General features: G+C 31.5%; 1 protein-coding gene across 5 annotated transcripts in view; it reads left to right on the plus strand.

Moving 5' to 3' along the window:
- The first annotated feature begins 1703 nt into the window (after positions 1-1703).
- Positions 1704-18978, plus strand: part of LOC114338903 (retinol dehydrogenase 14) — a 66635-nt gene continuing 49360 nt past the window's right edge. Inside the window, exon 1 of one of the 5 annotated variants that reach the window (XM_028289551.2) lies at positions 1704-1906. Coding sequence is in view for 1 of the 5 variants with exons in the window: in XM_028289539.2 (XP_028145340.2) it covers positions 2096-2127 (32 nt within the window). In the remaining 4 variants the exon portion in view is untranslated. The other 4 variants (XM_028289544.2, XM_028289539.2, XM_050648786.1 and 1 more) reach the window with 4 other exon arrangements.

Here is an 18978-nt window from a genome sequence, read left to right on the forward strand (position 1 = left end):
CCTGGTTTTTAGTCTCAGAGTTCTTTAAAATTTGAATATAATTTCAAATTGATGTAATTAAATTAACGGCGAAAAAATCAAAATAAGCCTTTAATCACAGTTTTTCATGCGCTTTTAAAATGTGCAGACAAATTTTTAATATTTCAATATACAGGGTGTTAATTCAAGGTCACAATTGCTTTGTATTTTTTTCTTAATCCGGACCTGGATTTTTTTTGTCATTAGTAATTGGGTCGTTCCAATGTGGTAAATAAGTATTGATTATTTTTAAAATGAGTATTTATTCATTAACTTTAATAATTTATAACTTAAAGCCAATAATATCTGCTTTTTAATGTCAAAGTTCTTAAAAAATTCAATATAATTTCAAAATTAAAGTCATAAAATTGTCTGGCCGAAAAATTGAAGCGAACCATTAAACTTACTTTTTTGTGCTCTTTTCAAATATGCAAACAGATTTTAAAAATTTCAATATACAGGGTGTTGTTTTAAGGTCACAATTACTTTATAATTTTTTGTTAATCCAGACCTGGATTTTTCTTATGGTTAGTATGTCGGTCGTTTGGGTTTTGAATGAGACATATGTGTATCAAATATCAAAAAAATATACAGGGTGGTTCTAAAGTTATGGCTTAGGAAAGAAATGGGCAAAATCGATAAAACACCCTGTAACTCGGTTATAAAAGTCGGTAGGACAAAAAATGTGCTATATGTAGAACCGGCTCGGTGACGTCTATTCACTATTAAAGTATTTCCGTTTCCCAATGAAACACCCTGTATAACAAATTCTGCTTATAATTTGTCCTTCTATCGATTTGTGGAGTTATCTTTAATAAAATAATTTTCACCCCCGAGAAGGAATGGTGTCCATCCCCAGGATAAAGGCGCAAGGTGGCACCATGTCACCTTTGTTTGTTGAGGTATCCTCTAGCCACTCACCAATTTGCGTGAAAATCAATGAAGGTTCACCGAAATTGAAGGTAATAGTTGATTTTTACCTTCAGTGACTGCACTATACAAAAGAAATGGCAATTTAATGACCTAATGGCGCGTATTTTGGGAGCTCATAAATTATTAAACGATATTTAGTCGCGAAATAATTAATTTAATGCATTTTAAGTACAACTTTCTCTTAAGCCTGGAAAATGGGGTGGTTTTCTTACGAAGGGGTTGTAGCTCAATAATCGAAATGCGCATGATTTAAGAGTTTATTCTTATAATATATAAGCTATTGGAATAATATCCGTGATACGATATATTTTAATTTTTTTCAGCATGTTCCTCTTAAGTAAAATTAATTAAAGGGTTGTTTAGGGGTGAAGGGGATGAGCTCAAAAATCGAAACTATATAATTTCAAGAGCTCATAAATAGCTCGTAATTTTGTCGCAAAAATCGATTCAATATCCCTATTTTTCAGTAGTGGGGGGGGGCTGACTCATCCCCCCCACTAAAATATTAAATTCCTGCTCAGTGGAACGAGCTCAAAATTTTTAATTTGCGGAAATAGGAAAATGCGGAAAATCATAAATCAGGGCTATTTGTTTTTTAATTTTTGCAAGTGGGGGCGCCAGCTCAACACGGGTAGATTAGGATTCAGCGGATCAAAATACATAAAAATCAGTTGTAAAATCTCATCGACCTCAATCGGCAAGTAAACCACCTTTTGCCTCTAGACTAAAAATTTTAAACAGTATTCATCAACACGTGCTTTGCATTATTGACACCTATTTCCACATTCAGTAATTTCAATGCCTTTATACCACGTTATTACGTCAACTTATTCTTCCTAATGACAATAATTACCATTACTCGTTGCTCACACTAGAAGACCCATGCAGTGCTACCGGTACATGTCGTCCGCTCATGTGTCTTTCACTTCGTCTGCTGCAGAGTGGTAACGCAAAGGTAAGCATTTAGACTTCAGGTGAAAGTCCTCTCATACTTTTTATTTTATTCCTTACGGTTACAATAGTGCCAACAGCGGTCAAGATCATACATAACACGTAGACGGTGGATCGGGTTTTCCGTTTTTTAGGTGTTCATTAATCTTTCTGTGATTGTTAGTGTATAAATTTTTTGTGTAAAGTAAGTGTCATGTTTGTTCTAATTGGAATATTTGTTGTTGGGTATGGATAAGTAGATCAATATATTTGTTTATTATGCAGTATTTGTCTAATTTAAACAATTATTTTATCATTAAATGAATATAGGCCAGCCAAGTCAATACTTTTCGAGTTATTTGCGAGTGAAAATGTTTATTTTTCAACAAAATAAACCACGCGTTTAAACGGTTTCTTGCAAATAAGTCAACAAGTACCTATATTTTATCGAAAAAAATATTCTTAGGAAAAATGTAGCTTATGAAATAAAAAAAATAGCGTGTATAATATGAAGTCGGTAGATACAAGTAGAAGCAGAGTCGTAGCTCATGAAAAGTGGGTTCTTATTTGCCAAATTTCAAATCGAATATTTTAAGGGGGAAAACTCATCAAAACTTTTTTAAATTGTCTAAACAAGCTTTATTTTTATTTTTCTTATCAAATTTCTAGCCTAAAAACTAAGTAAGTTGATTAATAGCAAGCTGAAAATTTGTTAATAGCTTAAGGGTGTCTAATCGGACAAACTTTGATGCACGGGAACACTGGTACAGGGAAAGTTTTAATTGTGGAGCTGGTTAAAAATTTAGAACGTCAGACTACGGAAACGTCCCATGTATTTTGTCGGACAGAACTTCCAATTAATTTGTTACCCTTTCATTCAACTCTCATCCAAAAATCAGACTGCTATTTTTCACCCACTGGGCATTTTAATAAGTCCGATACGTAGAATATGTCAAATAACAGGAATTACGTTGGTGATAAATAGCGATCTGATTTTTTGCATGAGAGTTTAATGAAAGGGCAACAAATCAATTGGAAGTTCTGTCCGACAAAATACATGGGACGTTTTCGTAGTCTGACGTTCCAAATTTTTAACCTGTTCCACAATTAAATCTTCCCCTGTTCCAGTGTTCCCATACATAAAAGTTTGTCCGACTAGACACCGTTAAGCTATTCACAAATTTTCATCTTGCTATTAATCAACTTTTTTTGGTACGCGGGATCCAGACCTATAAGTTTCATCTGTTCAAATTGCCTATTTTTGAAGAAATTTGGTTTTAAAGTAAATTTTTCTTAATTCTGAACAAAGTGCTCGGATTTCCGTTTTAGCTGTTCTTTAATCTTTCTGTGATTTTTAGTGTATAAATTTTTTGTGTAAAGTAAGTGTCATGTTTGTCCTAATTTTTGGAATACGCAAAGGTAAGCATTTAGACTTCAGGTGAAAGTCCTCTCATACTTTTTATTTTGTTCGTTACGGTTACAATAGTGCCAACAGCGGTCAAGATCATAACACGTAGACGGTGGATCGGGTTTTCCGTTTTTTAGGTGTTCATTAATCTTTCTGTGATTGTTAGTGTATAAATTTTTTGTGTAAAGTAAGTGTCATGCTTGTCCTAATTGGAATATTTGTTGTTGGGTATGGACAAGTAGATCGATATATTTGTTTATTTAGCTTAATGCCTCGACAACTAATAGCCATTGGCATATTATTCAGTTTATTCTGCAGAATTTGCCTAATTTATACAATAATTATTATTTTATCGTTACATGAATATGAATAGTATATTATATTCCATAGTCTTAAACCACTTTTCGGATTTCTCTTTTAATAAACAATCTTAAATATTTGTGCTATGTATACAGGGCGTCATAAAAAATTTCTCATACTTTAGTATGCATAGTCTAGTATGTACAAAAAAGTGCTCTGCATAGTCTAAAACCTAAGATGCAATCATCAGATATCAAATTATATCAATATGAGGTATGTTCAAAAATATGAATTTCGTTCGAGAGTAAAGTGTCTTATATTTCACAAAATCAGAAATTGTTATTAACCTTTAACTACCCGCGCATTAAGTTATAACATAACTACACGCGTGGCGTACTTTAGACGCCACAAGAAAATACACTTAAAAACAACGGTTTTGTTTATATTCTTTTTGAAAAAATACACTTAGTTGTTTGTTATAAACCTTATTCGACATCAGTGAATACTTACAGTTCCTTCTCAGTAAGCCAATTGGGATTTATATCTGGAATCATGGAATAACTGGATTCCGTGATAAATAAAATTACTGATAACAAATTTTTTAAAATTTGATTTTTTACAGGAGAAAAAGTATTGTTTATAAAGAAAAATATATTTTGTGCCATAATGACTAAAAAACAATCGAAATATGTACTTATATTAATATAATCGTGGCGTATATTGTCCACCACCGGAAACAACAAATAATAAACTAAAATTACAATCTTACCAAAACGCCGATTATAACGAAACTAAAACCAAATTGTAAAGCACATTCCAGTGATAGGTTAGAGAGATAAACAAGGTCAAAAATTAAATTTTTAAATATATTTGCAGTATAATTCTTATATCTGGCTAATTCCTTAGTTACAGGTTAAGGAAAGCTGTTTGTAATCAAAAATTATGTTATAATATGCATTTACACTCTTCTAATTGAATTTTTTTTTAAATTTTACTCAAATTACGGATACCCAACATCATTTTTATTTAAGGTTACTCCGTTATTAGTCCTGTCGCCAGGGGGGTACAACGGCCTCCTTAATTCAGATGGACTTAACCAAGTATTTTTTATGTATTTTGACCCGTAGAACACGAATTTTTTGGGTAACAGTTGATCCGGATGTCGATAAGATTGTTATAAACAAAGAACTTGAGGAATTACATAGCAGCCATTTTTCGCAAAACCAAACATTTTTTTGTATTTTTTGGGTGATTCTCAGCAAAAAATGGTCTTACAAGTTTTTTCGTAGGACGCATAGTTTTCGAGATAAACACGGTTAAACTTTCAAAAAATCGAAAAAGTGCAATTTTTGAACCGGAATAACTTTTGATTAAAAAATAAAATAACAATTCTGCTTACTGCATTTGAAAGTTCAAGTCAAATTGTATCGGTTTTGATTATTTGCATTGCTAAAAATTAAGTTTTTATTTGTTAAACAAAGCTATAAACACATAGTGTTTTTCGGGCCCAATGCATGCGTCTTAATGGACGTAATATACGTAGAAATTCTGTATGCGCTCCTACTCGTTCGATTTCAAATTAGAAATGCATTGAAAACATCATTCAATCACTATGTGTTTACAGCTTTGTTTAACAATAAAAAAATTAATTTTTAGCAATAAAAATAATCAAAACCGATAGAATTTTACTTGAACTTTCAAATGCGGTAAGCAGAATTGCTATTTTATTTTTCAATCAAAAGTTATTCGGGTTCAAAAATTGCAATTTTTCGATTTTTTGAAAGTTCAACCGCGTTTATGTCGAAAACTATGCATCCTACGAAAAAACTTGTAAAATAATTTTTTGCTTAGAATGACCCAAAGAATACAAAAACATGTTTTGTTTTGCGAAAAATCGCTGTTATGTGATTCCTCAAGTTCTTTGTTTATAACAATCTTATCGACATCCGGATCGACTGTTACCCAAAAAATTCGTGTTCTACGGGTCAAAATACATAAAGAAAACTTGGGTAAGTCCATCTGAATTAAGGAGGCCGTTGTACCCCTACTGGCGACAGGACTATATCATTAATTTTGCGAAAAAAAGTTATTCTTTATGAAAATATCTGAATAGTCAAAAAACTAAGATGCTATCATAAGATATCAATTTTTTTCAATTTTATACGAGGTATGTCAAAAAATATGAATTTCTCTCAAGAGTAAAATACCTTTATAGTTCACAATAATTCAACTAGAAGGATGCAATTGCATATTGAAACATAGTTTTTAATTCTGAATAACTTTTTATAATAACAAATTTCAATATTGTGAAAAATAAAGGTACTTTACTCTTCAGCGAAATTCATATTTTTTGATATACCTCGTATAAAATTGACAAAATTTATTATTTATATACTAGTTGATCTTATATACAGTGGAACCTCGATAAGTCGGATTAACCGGGACCGCGGCCGATCCGGGTTATCGAAAATCCCGGTTAGCTGGAGAATATGGTAAAAATTAATAAAATACATGTAAATAATAAACAAATACTCATAACTGCAAAAACATGAAATACATATGCACAGTACATCTAAATTACGTACAGTTGTATACAGTATTGTTTATTTCTTGGTAAAAAACTCAGTCAAAGTAAAAAAATGTTCGGTTTGTCTGATGAAAATCGATCCGGGTTAGCCGGACTTCCGGGTTATCGGAGGCCGACTTATCGGGGTTCCACTGTACTAGTAGACTCTTAGTTGTTGTTAGACTATGCATAACTTTTTTGACAATGTTACTTGACAATGATGTTGGGTGTCCGTGATTTGATGAAAACTTTCAAAAAATTTTCTTTTCGATTATAAGAGTGTAAATGCAGATTATAACAATAGATTCCACACTTACAATACTTTCCATAGTATTTAGCCTCCTATAGCACCTACTTATTGAGAGAGAAAGAGACGAAGAGAGATTTGTAATTCCAATTATATATTCAAGACAACATGCTTAAAAATAACACATATTTCTAACCACGTTTATGTGAAGTTTTTTTAAATATTTACATTGCAATTTGATTCAAGTTTCTTTTTTTGCTACCTCGACAAAAGATCCGAATACAAAGAAACGGGTTTCCTTAATAATTGTTGTTATTGATGTTTTTTATTGTGTTAGTGGTAGATACATCCTTCGTGCATTCGGGTCAGGTTTTTGGTTAGAGAATATAAAAAGATATCGGAGATTATCAGCACAATTTTAATTTTAAGCGCGTGTTATTGTGAAATACCGAAGTCTGTCTAACCTCGGGATTTTGCGGTAAGTGTCATCATTATCTAAATTGTTTGGTGTATGTCAGAAGAACGAAGAACCTACTCCATATTATTTCAGCATGCACACTGATGGTGTATGCCCCTTCTCGGGAATGAAAAATAATTCCGGAAATGGATAAACTGACTAAGTCTAAGCAACTCTTGTTCCATAGCATTTTTTCATCAGGTTAATACTTTTCGAGTTATTTGCGAGTGGAGAGAATATACACTGTGTCCGTAAAGTATGGAACAAATTCTTTTTTAGCTAAACAGAGCATTTTAAGAAATAATCCTGAAATACGTCGATTTTTAATTTTAATTTACCGTATTTTGAAATAATATTATAATATACAGGGTGAATTACTTTCGAGTAATGACGTCACCGTCATTTTTTTAAAATGGAATACCCCCATTTTGTCTCAATTTTCGTATTAATCTAGCTGAGCTGATTCCAAAAATGTATCACTTGTTGATTCAAATTGGTACAGGGTGGACAAAAATACAATAGTTTTGTGTGTGCTCATAATATTAAATTTTAATTAATTTTTGATATTAAATTAAAATATTAAATTAAACAATATCAAAAATTAATTCAAATCAAAAATTAATTAAAATATCAAAAATACTTATTGTATTTTGTAATATTGTGAATTTAACTAACGCGTTACTTTATGAACACACACAAAGCTATTATATTTTTGTCCACCCTTTACCAATTTGAATCAACATGTGATACATTTTTGGAATCAGCTCATCTAGAGTAATCCGAAAATTGAGACACAATGGGGGTGTTCCATTTAAAAAAATGACGGTGACGTCATTACTCGAAAGTAATTCACCCTGTATATTAGAATATTATTTTAAAATACGGTAAATTAAAATCCAAATCGACGTGTTTCAGGATTATTTCTTAAAATGCTCTGTTTAGCTAAAAAAGAATTTGTTCCATACTTTACGGACACAGTGTATATTAATTTTTCAACAAAAGGAAAACACGTTATTAGACGGTCTTTTGCAAATAACTTTATACGTATTTTATCGAAAAAAAAACAAACTTAGCAAAAACATATATTATAAAAAAGTGAAAAAAAAATGGTGCACGTATGAGGTCTTTAGACCCAGTAGAAGCAGAGTTTTAATTAGTAAAAAATAGGTTCATATTTGTTAAATTCCAAATCGAATATTTTAAAGTGAACTAACCAAAAAATGAAGCACTTTTTGGGGAATGTCATTACAAATTTTTTCAAAATGTTTAAAAAAGGTTCATTTTTGTTTTTTTTTTTAAGTTTCTAGCATCAAAAGTAAGCAAGTGGTATGCTGTGGTCTTCTTATATTCTTCTTCTTCTTTTTGTGTTGACATCACTCTGTTTTTTCAATGTGTCTTCACCACCCAAGTAGCACAACAAAAACATTTTAGTTTTATTTAAGGTTTATAAAGCTATTTTTGTAGTAAATAAGAATATAATGGTTTTAAAGTTACCTTGTAGATATACTGCCAGAACTTTAAAATTGTTAAGCACTTGTCACTAGTCACTAGTTTTAAAGTATCTAATAAGAGTATTAAATAAGACAATTATAACCTCAGGTCTTCTTAACATTCTGTCTTTAGATTCATTCGCTTATGTTGGATAATAAAAAAGTTAGCTACTTTAACTATTGGCCATGTTCGTTATCAGTACAGGGTGTTTTTAAATAAGTGCGACAAACTTTAAGGGGTCATTTTACATGAGAAAATAAGGACAGTTTGCTTTATAATCATATATCCGCAAACGCTTCTTTTCCGAGATACGGGGTGTTCATTTTTTTTACAAACTGACGATTTATTTATTGCTTTAAAACCAGTTGAGATATGCAAATCAAATTTGGTGGATTTTAAGACGTAGTTATTGCACATTTTTTGACATACAATTGAGAATTTAATATTTACCATTGGCGTGCATACGGGTAATATGATCGGTCATAATACCCGTTTGTGCGCCAATGGTAAATATTAAATTCTTAATTGTATGTCAAAACATGTGCAATGACTACGTCTTAAAACCCACCAAATTTAATTTGCACGTCTCAACTGGTTTTAAAGCAATAAATAAATCGTCAGTTTGTAAAAGAAAATTGAACACCCCGTATCTCGGAAACGAAGCGTTTGCGGAATAAGATTATAAAGCAAACTGTCCTTATTTTCTCATGTAAAATTACACCTTAAAGACTGTCGCACTTATTAGAAACACCCTGTACTGATGACGAACATGGCCAGTTGTTAAAGTACCTAACTTTTTTATTATCCAACATAAGCGAATGAATCTAAAAACAGAATGTTAAGAAGACCTGAGGCTATAATTGGGTTTTAATTTCAGTATTTTATAAACGCTAGAATAGTCCACAGGGTGATGCGAACTTTGAGAAAAAAACACAGTTTGATTCGTACACCCAGTATACAACTACAGTTTACCTGTCTAGCAACAATATTATTACAGCGATATTGTTAATGAATAAGGCTATAACATGGTAGAAAAATTACTTAAATCGGAACACGGGTTTAGGAAATTCGTGACATCAAATTGACCAAATTTTTAAGTGGATCGATTTTTTGCACCTGAGTGTATTAAATTGGTGCAGCATACGTTGTAAATCATCTTCACTTTGAGAGATTAGTATTGCATCGTCTGCATAGCAGATTATTTTAAGTTGTTTTTCTCCCATTTGGTGTCCTTTTTTAGTTCTTACTTTTTTATTATTTAATCCATGATCAGGTTAAACAATAAGGGGACTCAGGGAATCCCCCTGTCTTATCTCATTGCCAGCTTCAATTGGGTTAGTTAGTTCTTCTTCTACTTTTACTGTTATTGTATTGTTCGGGTAGAATTATTAGTATATCTTTTTATAAATCTTTCTAATGATACAAACATCTGCAGGTCAGAAGATTTGATTTTCAAGAGGTTTTGTGATCTAGAAGCCTACGTTTTGAATCAAGGGTTTACCTCACAAAATAATGCTTGCGGAATCACATTAAACTTTAAATTTCAAATAATACAGATTACTAATAAATAAACACACACAAATACATAGAGACATAAAACTATTATCATTTGACGTTATGCCTATAATTATTTGTAATTGATGAGCTATAATGTTATTTTCAACCGAACAAAGATATGGTGATATAATACAATATTATGTTCTATCATAAAAAAGTTGTGCAAACTGATAATTAGTATTATAATATGTATGTATATTATAATAGTCTTTTTTATCATCGCTCACTTGCTTCAGCAACTTTTATAGTTAATTTAAGAAACCTTGTAGTAATTAAGAGAAATACCGATTATTTCTTAGGCCACCAAACGTACACAGTTACACTTTGATCCCAGCCGCAGAAATAATTAAAAAAAATAATAAATAAAATAATAAAATTGCTTTATTCAATTTCAAAAATACTATTTGAATTTTATAAAAATACAAAACACATACTATGAAGCTTTGCATTAGTCTACAGTACCGTGTACTGTACCTTTTTGAATTATTTAGAGCAGTGTTTTTCAATCTGTGGGTCGGGAAGGGTCCCCAGGGGGGACCCGAAGCCTTATTCGGGGGGTCGTCGACTAAAAGAAAAAGTTGAGGTTCTTAAAACACAATTTTAGTGAGAAGGATGTGCTTGTTTGTTTTTCAAAAGTTTATCAAATTGTGGTACTATTTTTGAAAGGTTCCTAATCAAATCATATTCCAATTGCAGTTTATTTCTGTTTTTAGTTTTAATGTCTATCATTGAAGAAAATGTCAGTTCACACAAGTATGAAGTGACGAATTACACTAATAATTTAAGAGCTTTCCTTGCCAGTTCTGGATATTGGTGTATTTTTTTCATCCAAAATACGTCGACAGTTTGCGAATAAAATTCCATTTTAAGCATACCATCAGCAGCTAAATCTAGAAGACATTCTTTCATTTTTTTGTTGGCATCAGTCAGATCTATTGATGTGTCCAACAAAGGGTTTAGAATCCATCTACGCCTATTGTCAGCTTCAGAGTGCAACTCTGGAAAGTATGTCAAAAGTTGCTCTTGTAAATTATGCAAGCTCTGTATAATGCAAGGACTGTGAGCCGATACTGCAAAACTTTGGTCTGTTGCATTATCCTCATTAATCTTCTGAACACATGGAAAAGACTCAAATATTTTGTTTTGCAGAGGGAATGACCGCAAACGAAGTTTTGCGTGAAATGCTTTAGCTTTTAAAATATTCTTTTCTCTTTCTTGAAGGTTATTGTTTAAATTTTTAAGGTGGCTTAAAAGATCTGCCAAAATACTAATTTCAAGTGCCAATAGGGTCAAAAAACCGTAAGCATATTTAGATTTTGTATCTTGTAAAACATTAACAATCCGGCTCTCAGTTCCAGAACTCTTGTCAATACCTTTGATACCTCTGTGTGATAAAGGAGATTTTGATGAATCGAATCCATATCTTAACAAACGATTCTGAATAGCCCGGTTTGAAAGCTTTACCTTTGATAGAATTTATAATTTTTATTTCCTCTTTGAGCACGGTATTTATCAGATTCAAAGGTACTATCTTAGAGCTTGTCGATGAAGAAAATAGTGTGTCCAGGATATGTTTGGCATTATCGATTTTATTTTGCAATGAGTCCGCTATTTTTGCCATTCATAGCTTTAACTCCATCGCTACAAATAGCGATATATTTTTCCCAATCAATATTGTATTTGCAAGTGCTTTCTAAAAACATACCGTACAAACACTGGCCAGTAGTGTTTGCAGGAAGTGCTTTGCAAAATAAGATTTCTTTCATGATATTGTCATCTGCTTCAAAGCGCACAAATACTATTACAAACTGTGCACCGGTAGATTCGTCAAACTGCAAAGCAAAATGTTGGCTGTTTATTAATTTTTGGCCCGCGTGAATAAAAGATAAATGTACCAAAATAGGAAAAAAATATTACCTAACGTATGTAGTTTTTAATTAAATTATTTCTTTGGCTTTCTATGACACCAGGGGTCAGCAGAACACTGATCTAGAGTATGGTTCGGTCTGAAAATGGCAAACCTGGTCCCGCTACTAGAAAAAAAAAAAATAACATCAAAAGATTATTATTTATTGACATGCATTTCAGTTTATAATATGCTAAAAGCATAGCGGAAAACACAAAAAAGCTTTTTTTTCGAATTTTGTTCCGAAGAAAACATTGCAAATCTAACCCCACTATTCAAACAGATCTCTTGTACAGGCACTCTGCTCATTTTAATAAAATTTGCTCAACATTTTTCTATTGTAATATTAATTTCCTAGACGTAATCACCTGTGGAGTTGATCATCGTTCCAAGATGTGGATTTTAGTCTACTCGTTCGACATTAGTTCCGTTTATGAGAAGATTCTCGTTATTTCTTGAGTTTTAGATATTCTCAAAAATTTTGTCTTCTTGATGTTCGTTGTTAGACAGTATTTTCCCATACTCCGTTATTCTGTTCACCAGTCTCTGAAGATCTTCAATATTTTCGGCTAAGATTACAGTTGATGGAACCTATGTATACATTGCTATTTAAATTTCCATTTAAGTAATAAATAATAATACATAATCACGGTCGACTTGGTATTAGCTACACCCAAACCAAAATATTTAAATTCAATAATAATTAGAATAACACCACATTATCCAAAATTATTTGTAATCATTTAAAAGTGATCATCCTGGTACTTAATATTTACATAAATTTCTTTTCTTATATCTACTGATGAACCAACCATTTACTAAACTTTCATTTTTGACGATAACTTTCTCGCCATAATAATTTTAAAATAATTGTTTATATTTTATGTGTTTATAAGTGAAGACATACAGTAATATCTATTATGAACACGTAAGTAACCTGCTTAAAGATTTTCGTAGTGTATGTATGTATCCTTCTCTGTATTGTTTTATAGTGTAGTCGCAACATAGGGGGTCCCGTGGACACTTTTAGGTCGCCGCGATTTGATGGTGGTATTATAGGTTTTTTGGGTCGCTGAATCCAATGGAAGTGGTCTGGAAGCCCAAATGTGGTGCGTTTAATTGTTATTAACAAATTATGGCAAAATTAGGTGTTTTTCAGGAATTATTAGAAGCCCTTAAATAAATAAAATGTGTTAAGGCCTTGTCTGGTGTATTTTTGGTCGCTGAATCGAATGCGACTAGTCGCGATTACTCAAAATATGTTCTTATTTTGTTGATAACAAAATTGTTTATTCGCCGAAAAGCTCGAAATGCGCCATCTACAGCAAGTTTGTAGTCTTTTTCATAGTATTTTGATACGCTAAATCGACTGATGTTAATCGTGATAGCTTAAACCACGTTCCGACTTTGTCATTAATAAATTATTGCAAAAATAACGGTTTATAGTACGTTCACTCACGGTTTTTGCTCTAAATTTTAAAAAACCTCTTTGATTGACATGAAATTTGGCATACACGTAGCTAACATGTCAAACAAAACAAGTGATATTGTGCCGATGTCTGATTTTAGCCTGGGGGTGAGTTTCACCCCTTTTTGGGGGTGACCTTTACAATAAGTCCGGAGCTGCATAAACTGATTAATTCTATGTAACTTTTGTTCTACACAGTTTTTCCACTAAGTCAATACTTTTTGAGTTATTTGGTTGTTTTGTTGAAAAGTGAACATATTCACTCGTAAATAACTCGAAAAGTATTGACTCAGTGAAAAAACTGTATAGAACAAACGTTGCTTAGAATTAATCAGTTTATCCACTTCCGGACTTAGAAATATGCTTTATTGTCACTGAAAATTTTTACAATTTTATGGACAAAGCTTACATACAGTCAAAAGAAAACATAATATCAATAACAAATAACAACAAGTACAATTTACTAAAAAGATAAATCGTCAATATATGTACAGTATAATATAAGATATAAAAGCCAAGACAAAAACAATTTATTGCAAAATTTATATAAATTGCAAATTGAACATACTTACAACAAATATAATAAAATACATAAGGAACTAACAAGTTTATGCTACTGCGTATGAAACCCAATTTTCTTAATTATTCATTAAGAAATTCTTCTATTGAATAGTATGGTCTTTTAGATAGATAGGCTTTTGTCATTTTACGGAACTTTGGGAAAGATGTTACAGATTTAAGTTGTAACGGGAGATGGTTGTACAGTTTCTTTGCGGAATATAATACAGATTTCTTTACTAACTCAGTGGATGGAATCGGTAAATAAATGTCAAATATTGAATTTCTGGTGGAGTAAAGATGATTGGGCCTTGCTGGAAAGACATGAAGGTGTTTACGAATTAAACAAACCGTTTCTAGAATATATAAAGATGGAAGTGTTAAAATTCCGTGATCTCTGAAGTAACTTCTACAATGTGTAGATCTTCTGAGGCCAAACATATATATATTATTGCTCTTTTTTGCAATTTAAAAATAACATCAAATTGAGCAGCTGTACTAGAACCCCAAAAAGGAAGACCATATCGAAGATGAGACTCGAACAACAAAAAATATGTTATTTTAGAAGATGCTAAATTGAGTTCCCTTGAGACAGATCTTATTGCATAGCAAGCTGAGGCGAGTTTCTTACTTAACGCATCGATATGAAGGGACCATTTGAGGTTGCTGTCTAAAAAAATACCAAGAAATTTTACAGAATCAACGGTACTGATCTGGCTGTTATTAAGAGGCAAAGGTTGAAAAGCTCCTTTATAGGATAATGCTACTGTTTTATTTACGTTAAAAGAGAGTAAATTATAGTCAGACCAGGTCTTTATCGTCAGTAGATCCGAAGTTATAGTTTCATGAAGAGATGCAATAGTTGAGTTTCTCCAAGTGATACTGGTATCATCAGCAAAAAGAAAAATTTTCCCATCGATTTTTAAATTAGTGATGTCATTTATAAAGATAAGGAACAGAAGAGGACCCAATACTGAACCTTGTGGTACTCCACATACAATGTTTTTGAGACTAGCGTCAGTATCATTTGCTCTAACTAGTTGTTTCCTATTATTCAAGTAAGATTGGAACCAATTTAAAGAAATACCTCGAATTCCATAGAAATTTAGTTTCGTAATCAAGATGTCGTGATTTACACAATCAAAAGCTTTGGCATAGTCGCAGAAAACAGTGGCAGTATAAAGATTATTGTTTAGTGCTTGGTAAACCTCATGTAGTACAGAAAACATGGCATCAGTGGTACAATTATTTGTTAAAAAGCCGAACTGATTTTGTGATAAAATGTTGTTATCAACGATAAAGGACATAAGTCGAGTTTTAAGGGGGGTGGGGGGGTATGGTTTGAAATCAACATATCAAGCACATTTTTGTGATTTTTTTTCGAAGCTATGGTAGAATTATTTTATTTTTAAATTAAATAAACGTATTAAGTATAATTCAAAGAATATTTAAAAAAAAATTCAATCCAAAATATTGAAAAATAAGCCATTGGCGACAAATTTTGGCAGGCAGCTGAAAATAAAAATGGATTTTGCGGTGGACATCAGAACTCATCACTGGATGATACAAAACAAAAAATTCAAAAAGATTTAATTAGCTTATGAGTTTCATGAGGTAACAACGTCGAGTTTTTTTATTTTTAATGATTTTTGAACTTTTGGTATCACTCAGAAATCAAAAATACGAAATTTTTGATAAAATTTTTGTGAAAACCAAAAGATTTAATATTGTTGAACAAAAAATAAGCACAAAACGAAAAATATCTCGACGTTGTTACCTCAAGAAACTTCTAAAGAAAATTTATGCAAAATTTCAGGTAGATCGATCAAGTAGTTTTTCAGTTACAATGTCCACCGCATTTGAAAAAGCAGTATTGGGAAAAATGCGTTTAAAGTTTTGACAACTGCATCTTCATCTTCTTATTTGTCTGCCAAATCGTAAAGTGATGCATATTAGAATATGTTTTTTGAATTGCGGAGTAATCTACAAAAGAGAAGGCGAACAGTTGTTTAACGTTTCTCACTACGCTCAAGCGTGCTGGCGCGAAGCACGCGTGGACACGTGTAAGTGTTTCCAAATAATGAAATCATGAACAGAGCATGTTTGTAAAATGTAGGATATTTCTCCTTGTCAAATTAGTTTTTATAGAATTCTTTCACGCCAACCTGATTAAATTTTTCTTTCAGCTGTGCATCACATTGCATTTCGCATCATTCCATTTGTAAATGTCCCGGTAAGGAATTTATGTCTGTCGAAAATGGTGTTGCAAATGCAGAAAAAAGCAGACGATGCTTTTTTGAAATCTTGGAATCTGTTTTAGAATTCGATTTTTAAATCAGATATCAAAGATGCATATTTAGTCGCTGTCTATGATGTGACATCTGGGGCCTGATTCTAATTCATTTCGACAGTCGCAATTCCATTTCGACACCGCCATGACAGCCGCAGAGTATAGCGATTCTTATTCATTTCGATATTAGTTACAACTGAGGATATTAACCTTATCATGTTGAGACTGCTCAGAATTTGGGTTGGCGCTCCGGTTTATTGGAATTTGTTGATAGTCTGGGAAAATTATCGAAAAAATGCCATTTTTGGGAAAAATTATTTACCAGCTATTTTATTGCTAAAATCGAATCTTAAGATTGCATATATTAGTAATATGGGGTATGACAAGTCCGCAGAAAGTGTGTTATTTTATTTATAAACAAATTAGCACTCCTAAATCTTCTTTTTTTTCAATTAGTGGTCTGTAACTCCTAAAATTTTTCCTTTGAGCCAAAAACACTCAAATAAGAATTCACCGTAATTTAGTTCTGCACAAAGTTATTTTTGTTCTGAAGCTATTTCCTTGTGGCATTTTTATAATTACGTATTTTTTATGGGAAATAAGCCACAATTTTACTAAAAAATGAATTTATTAACGTTTCGAAGCCCAAATCGGGTTTTGTTGTCAAAATACAAAATACTATTATTACAATAGTATTTTGTATTTTGACAACGAAACCCTATTTGGGCTTCGAAACGTTAATAAATTCATTTTTTAGTAAAATTGTGGCTTATTTCCCATAAAAATATGTAATTATAAAGTTATTTTTTTTCCGATTTCCTTCAACAAAAATTTTACTCAGAAAATCCGAGTTTTCCCAAAAAATCTGCAATTTTCAATTAAAATTTTAGGGAAGTACCTAATTATTTATCAATAATTAAATAATTGATGTCATGAAAGATTTATTATAGTAGATTATACAGAGGGGCTAAATTATGGAATAAATTCATTTCTTTAAAACGGATGATTTTGGAGCAAAATCCCGAAAGAGGTCGATTTTTATTTTTAAATTACAATTTTTTGGCATATATTTCATACTAGTGACGTCATCCATCTGAGCGTGATGACGTAATCGATAATTTTGTTAATGGGAATAGGGGTCGTGTGGTAGGTCATTTGAAAGGGCGTTCAATTCTCTATTCAGTAATATAAACATTAATATCATTAGGTATTTATACAGGGTTGCCAAAAAATAATTTTTAAATTAAATTAATTGGCGCAAAAAGAAGAATGTATGTAATTTATTTAACTCAAAATACATTGTACTGCTGTCAGAAAATAGAAAAAAGGTTTATTTCACAAATCTCACATTTCTTTTCGCTTAAATTAAATCACAAACAGCCTCCCTCCTACATATTGGCAGTTTGAACATTTAATTTAAGCTAAAAGCAATGTTTATTTGCAAAATAAACATTTTTTTCTATTTTCTGACAGCAATATAATGTATTTTGAGTTAAATAAATTACATGCATTGTTCTTCTTGCGTCAATTAATTTAATTCAAAAATTTTTTGGCCTCCCTATATAAATAATGATATTAATGTTTATAATATGGCTTTTCATCGAGTGTCATTTGTTTCGAGCTCCTGTCATATGTTGAATAATCTGTGTATAATATTAATATTTACGGATTATACGAAATATGACAGAAGCTCGAAATAAATGACTGTGAATGAAAAGCCCTATACTGAATAGAGAATTGAACGCCTTTGTAAATGAGCTACAACACTAACCCCTATTCCTATTTAAAAAATAATCGATTACGTCATCACGCTCGGATGGGTGACGTCACTAGTTCGAATTATATGCCAAAAAAATTTAATTTAAAAATAAAAATCGACCTGTTTCGGGATTTTTCTCTAAAATCGTCCATTTTAGAGAAAATGAATTTATTCCATAATTTAGCCCCTCTCTGTATATCAGGAGACCGGCGACAATCTAACCAATAGTTTAGCAATAATTAAAATGTTAATTAAAAAAATTCGGTCGAAATAATAACCAGAAAGATTATGATACACCAGAATAACTATGATTTTCGTATAAAAAAGCACTATACCTATTCAACGTACCTTACAGGATTGAAATTGGACCATTTGAGCGGTCTCAGGAATGTTATAAAGAAACATTTTTTTGGCTTATAAACAAATGGAACCTCTCAGACAATATTAGATTAAATTAAATTAAGTTAACGCTATTGAAAAGGGCACGGCTTCTGTGCCCTTTTCGAAGAAAAAAAATTGAATTGCGAGGAGTGATTCCAAGTATAACCGGTCAAATTTGACCGGCATTTGCGACAGAGTTATAAACAACAGGATTTTAATCTTTGAACCATTAGATACCTTTTAATTCCGGTCCTCTTTGTACATACAAATTTTCATATCTTCAAGACACTCATAACAAAAAAGATTTATGTCACTGTCACCAAATTATTTAATTATTGATAAATAATTACTTCTATCAAATTTTAGTTGAAAATTAAAGATTTTGTTTGGAAAACCCGAATTTTCCGAGGAAAATTTCCGTCGAAGGAAATTGGAATAAATTATCAATGTGCAGAATTAAATTACTGTCTATTTTTATGCGAGTGTTTTGGTTTAAAGTTAAAATTTTCGGAGTTATAGAGCAATAATAAAAAAAAAAAAGATTTCGGAGCGCTAATTTGTTTATAAACAAAATAGCACACTTTCTGTGGACTTTGCACAGCTATATTACTAATATAGGAAATCTTAAGATTTGATTTCAGCATGTCCAGCAATAAAATAGCTGGTAATTAATTTTCCTTGTTTTTTACTAATTTTCCCAGATTATTAC

This window comes from Diabrotica virgifera, chromosome 4, assembly GCF_917563875.1.
Source record: "Diabrotica virgifera virgifera chromosome 4, PGI_DIABVI_V3a".
NCBI lineage: Eukaryota > Metazoa > Arthropoda > Insecta > Coleoptera > Chrysomelidae > Diabrotica > Diabrotica virgifera.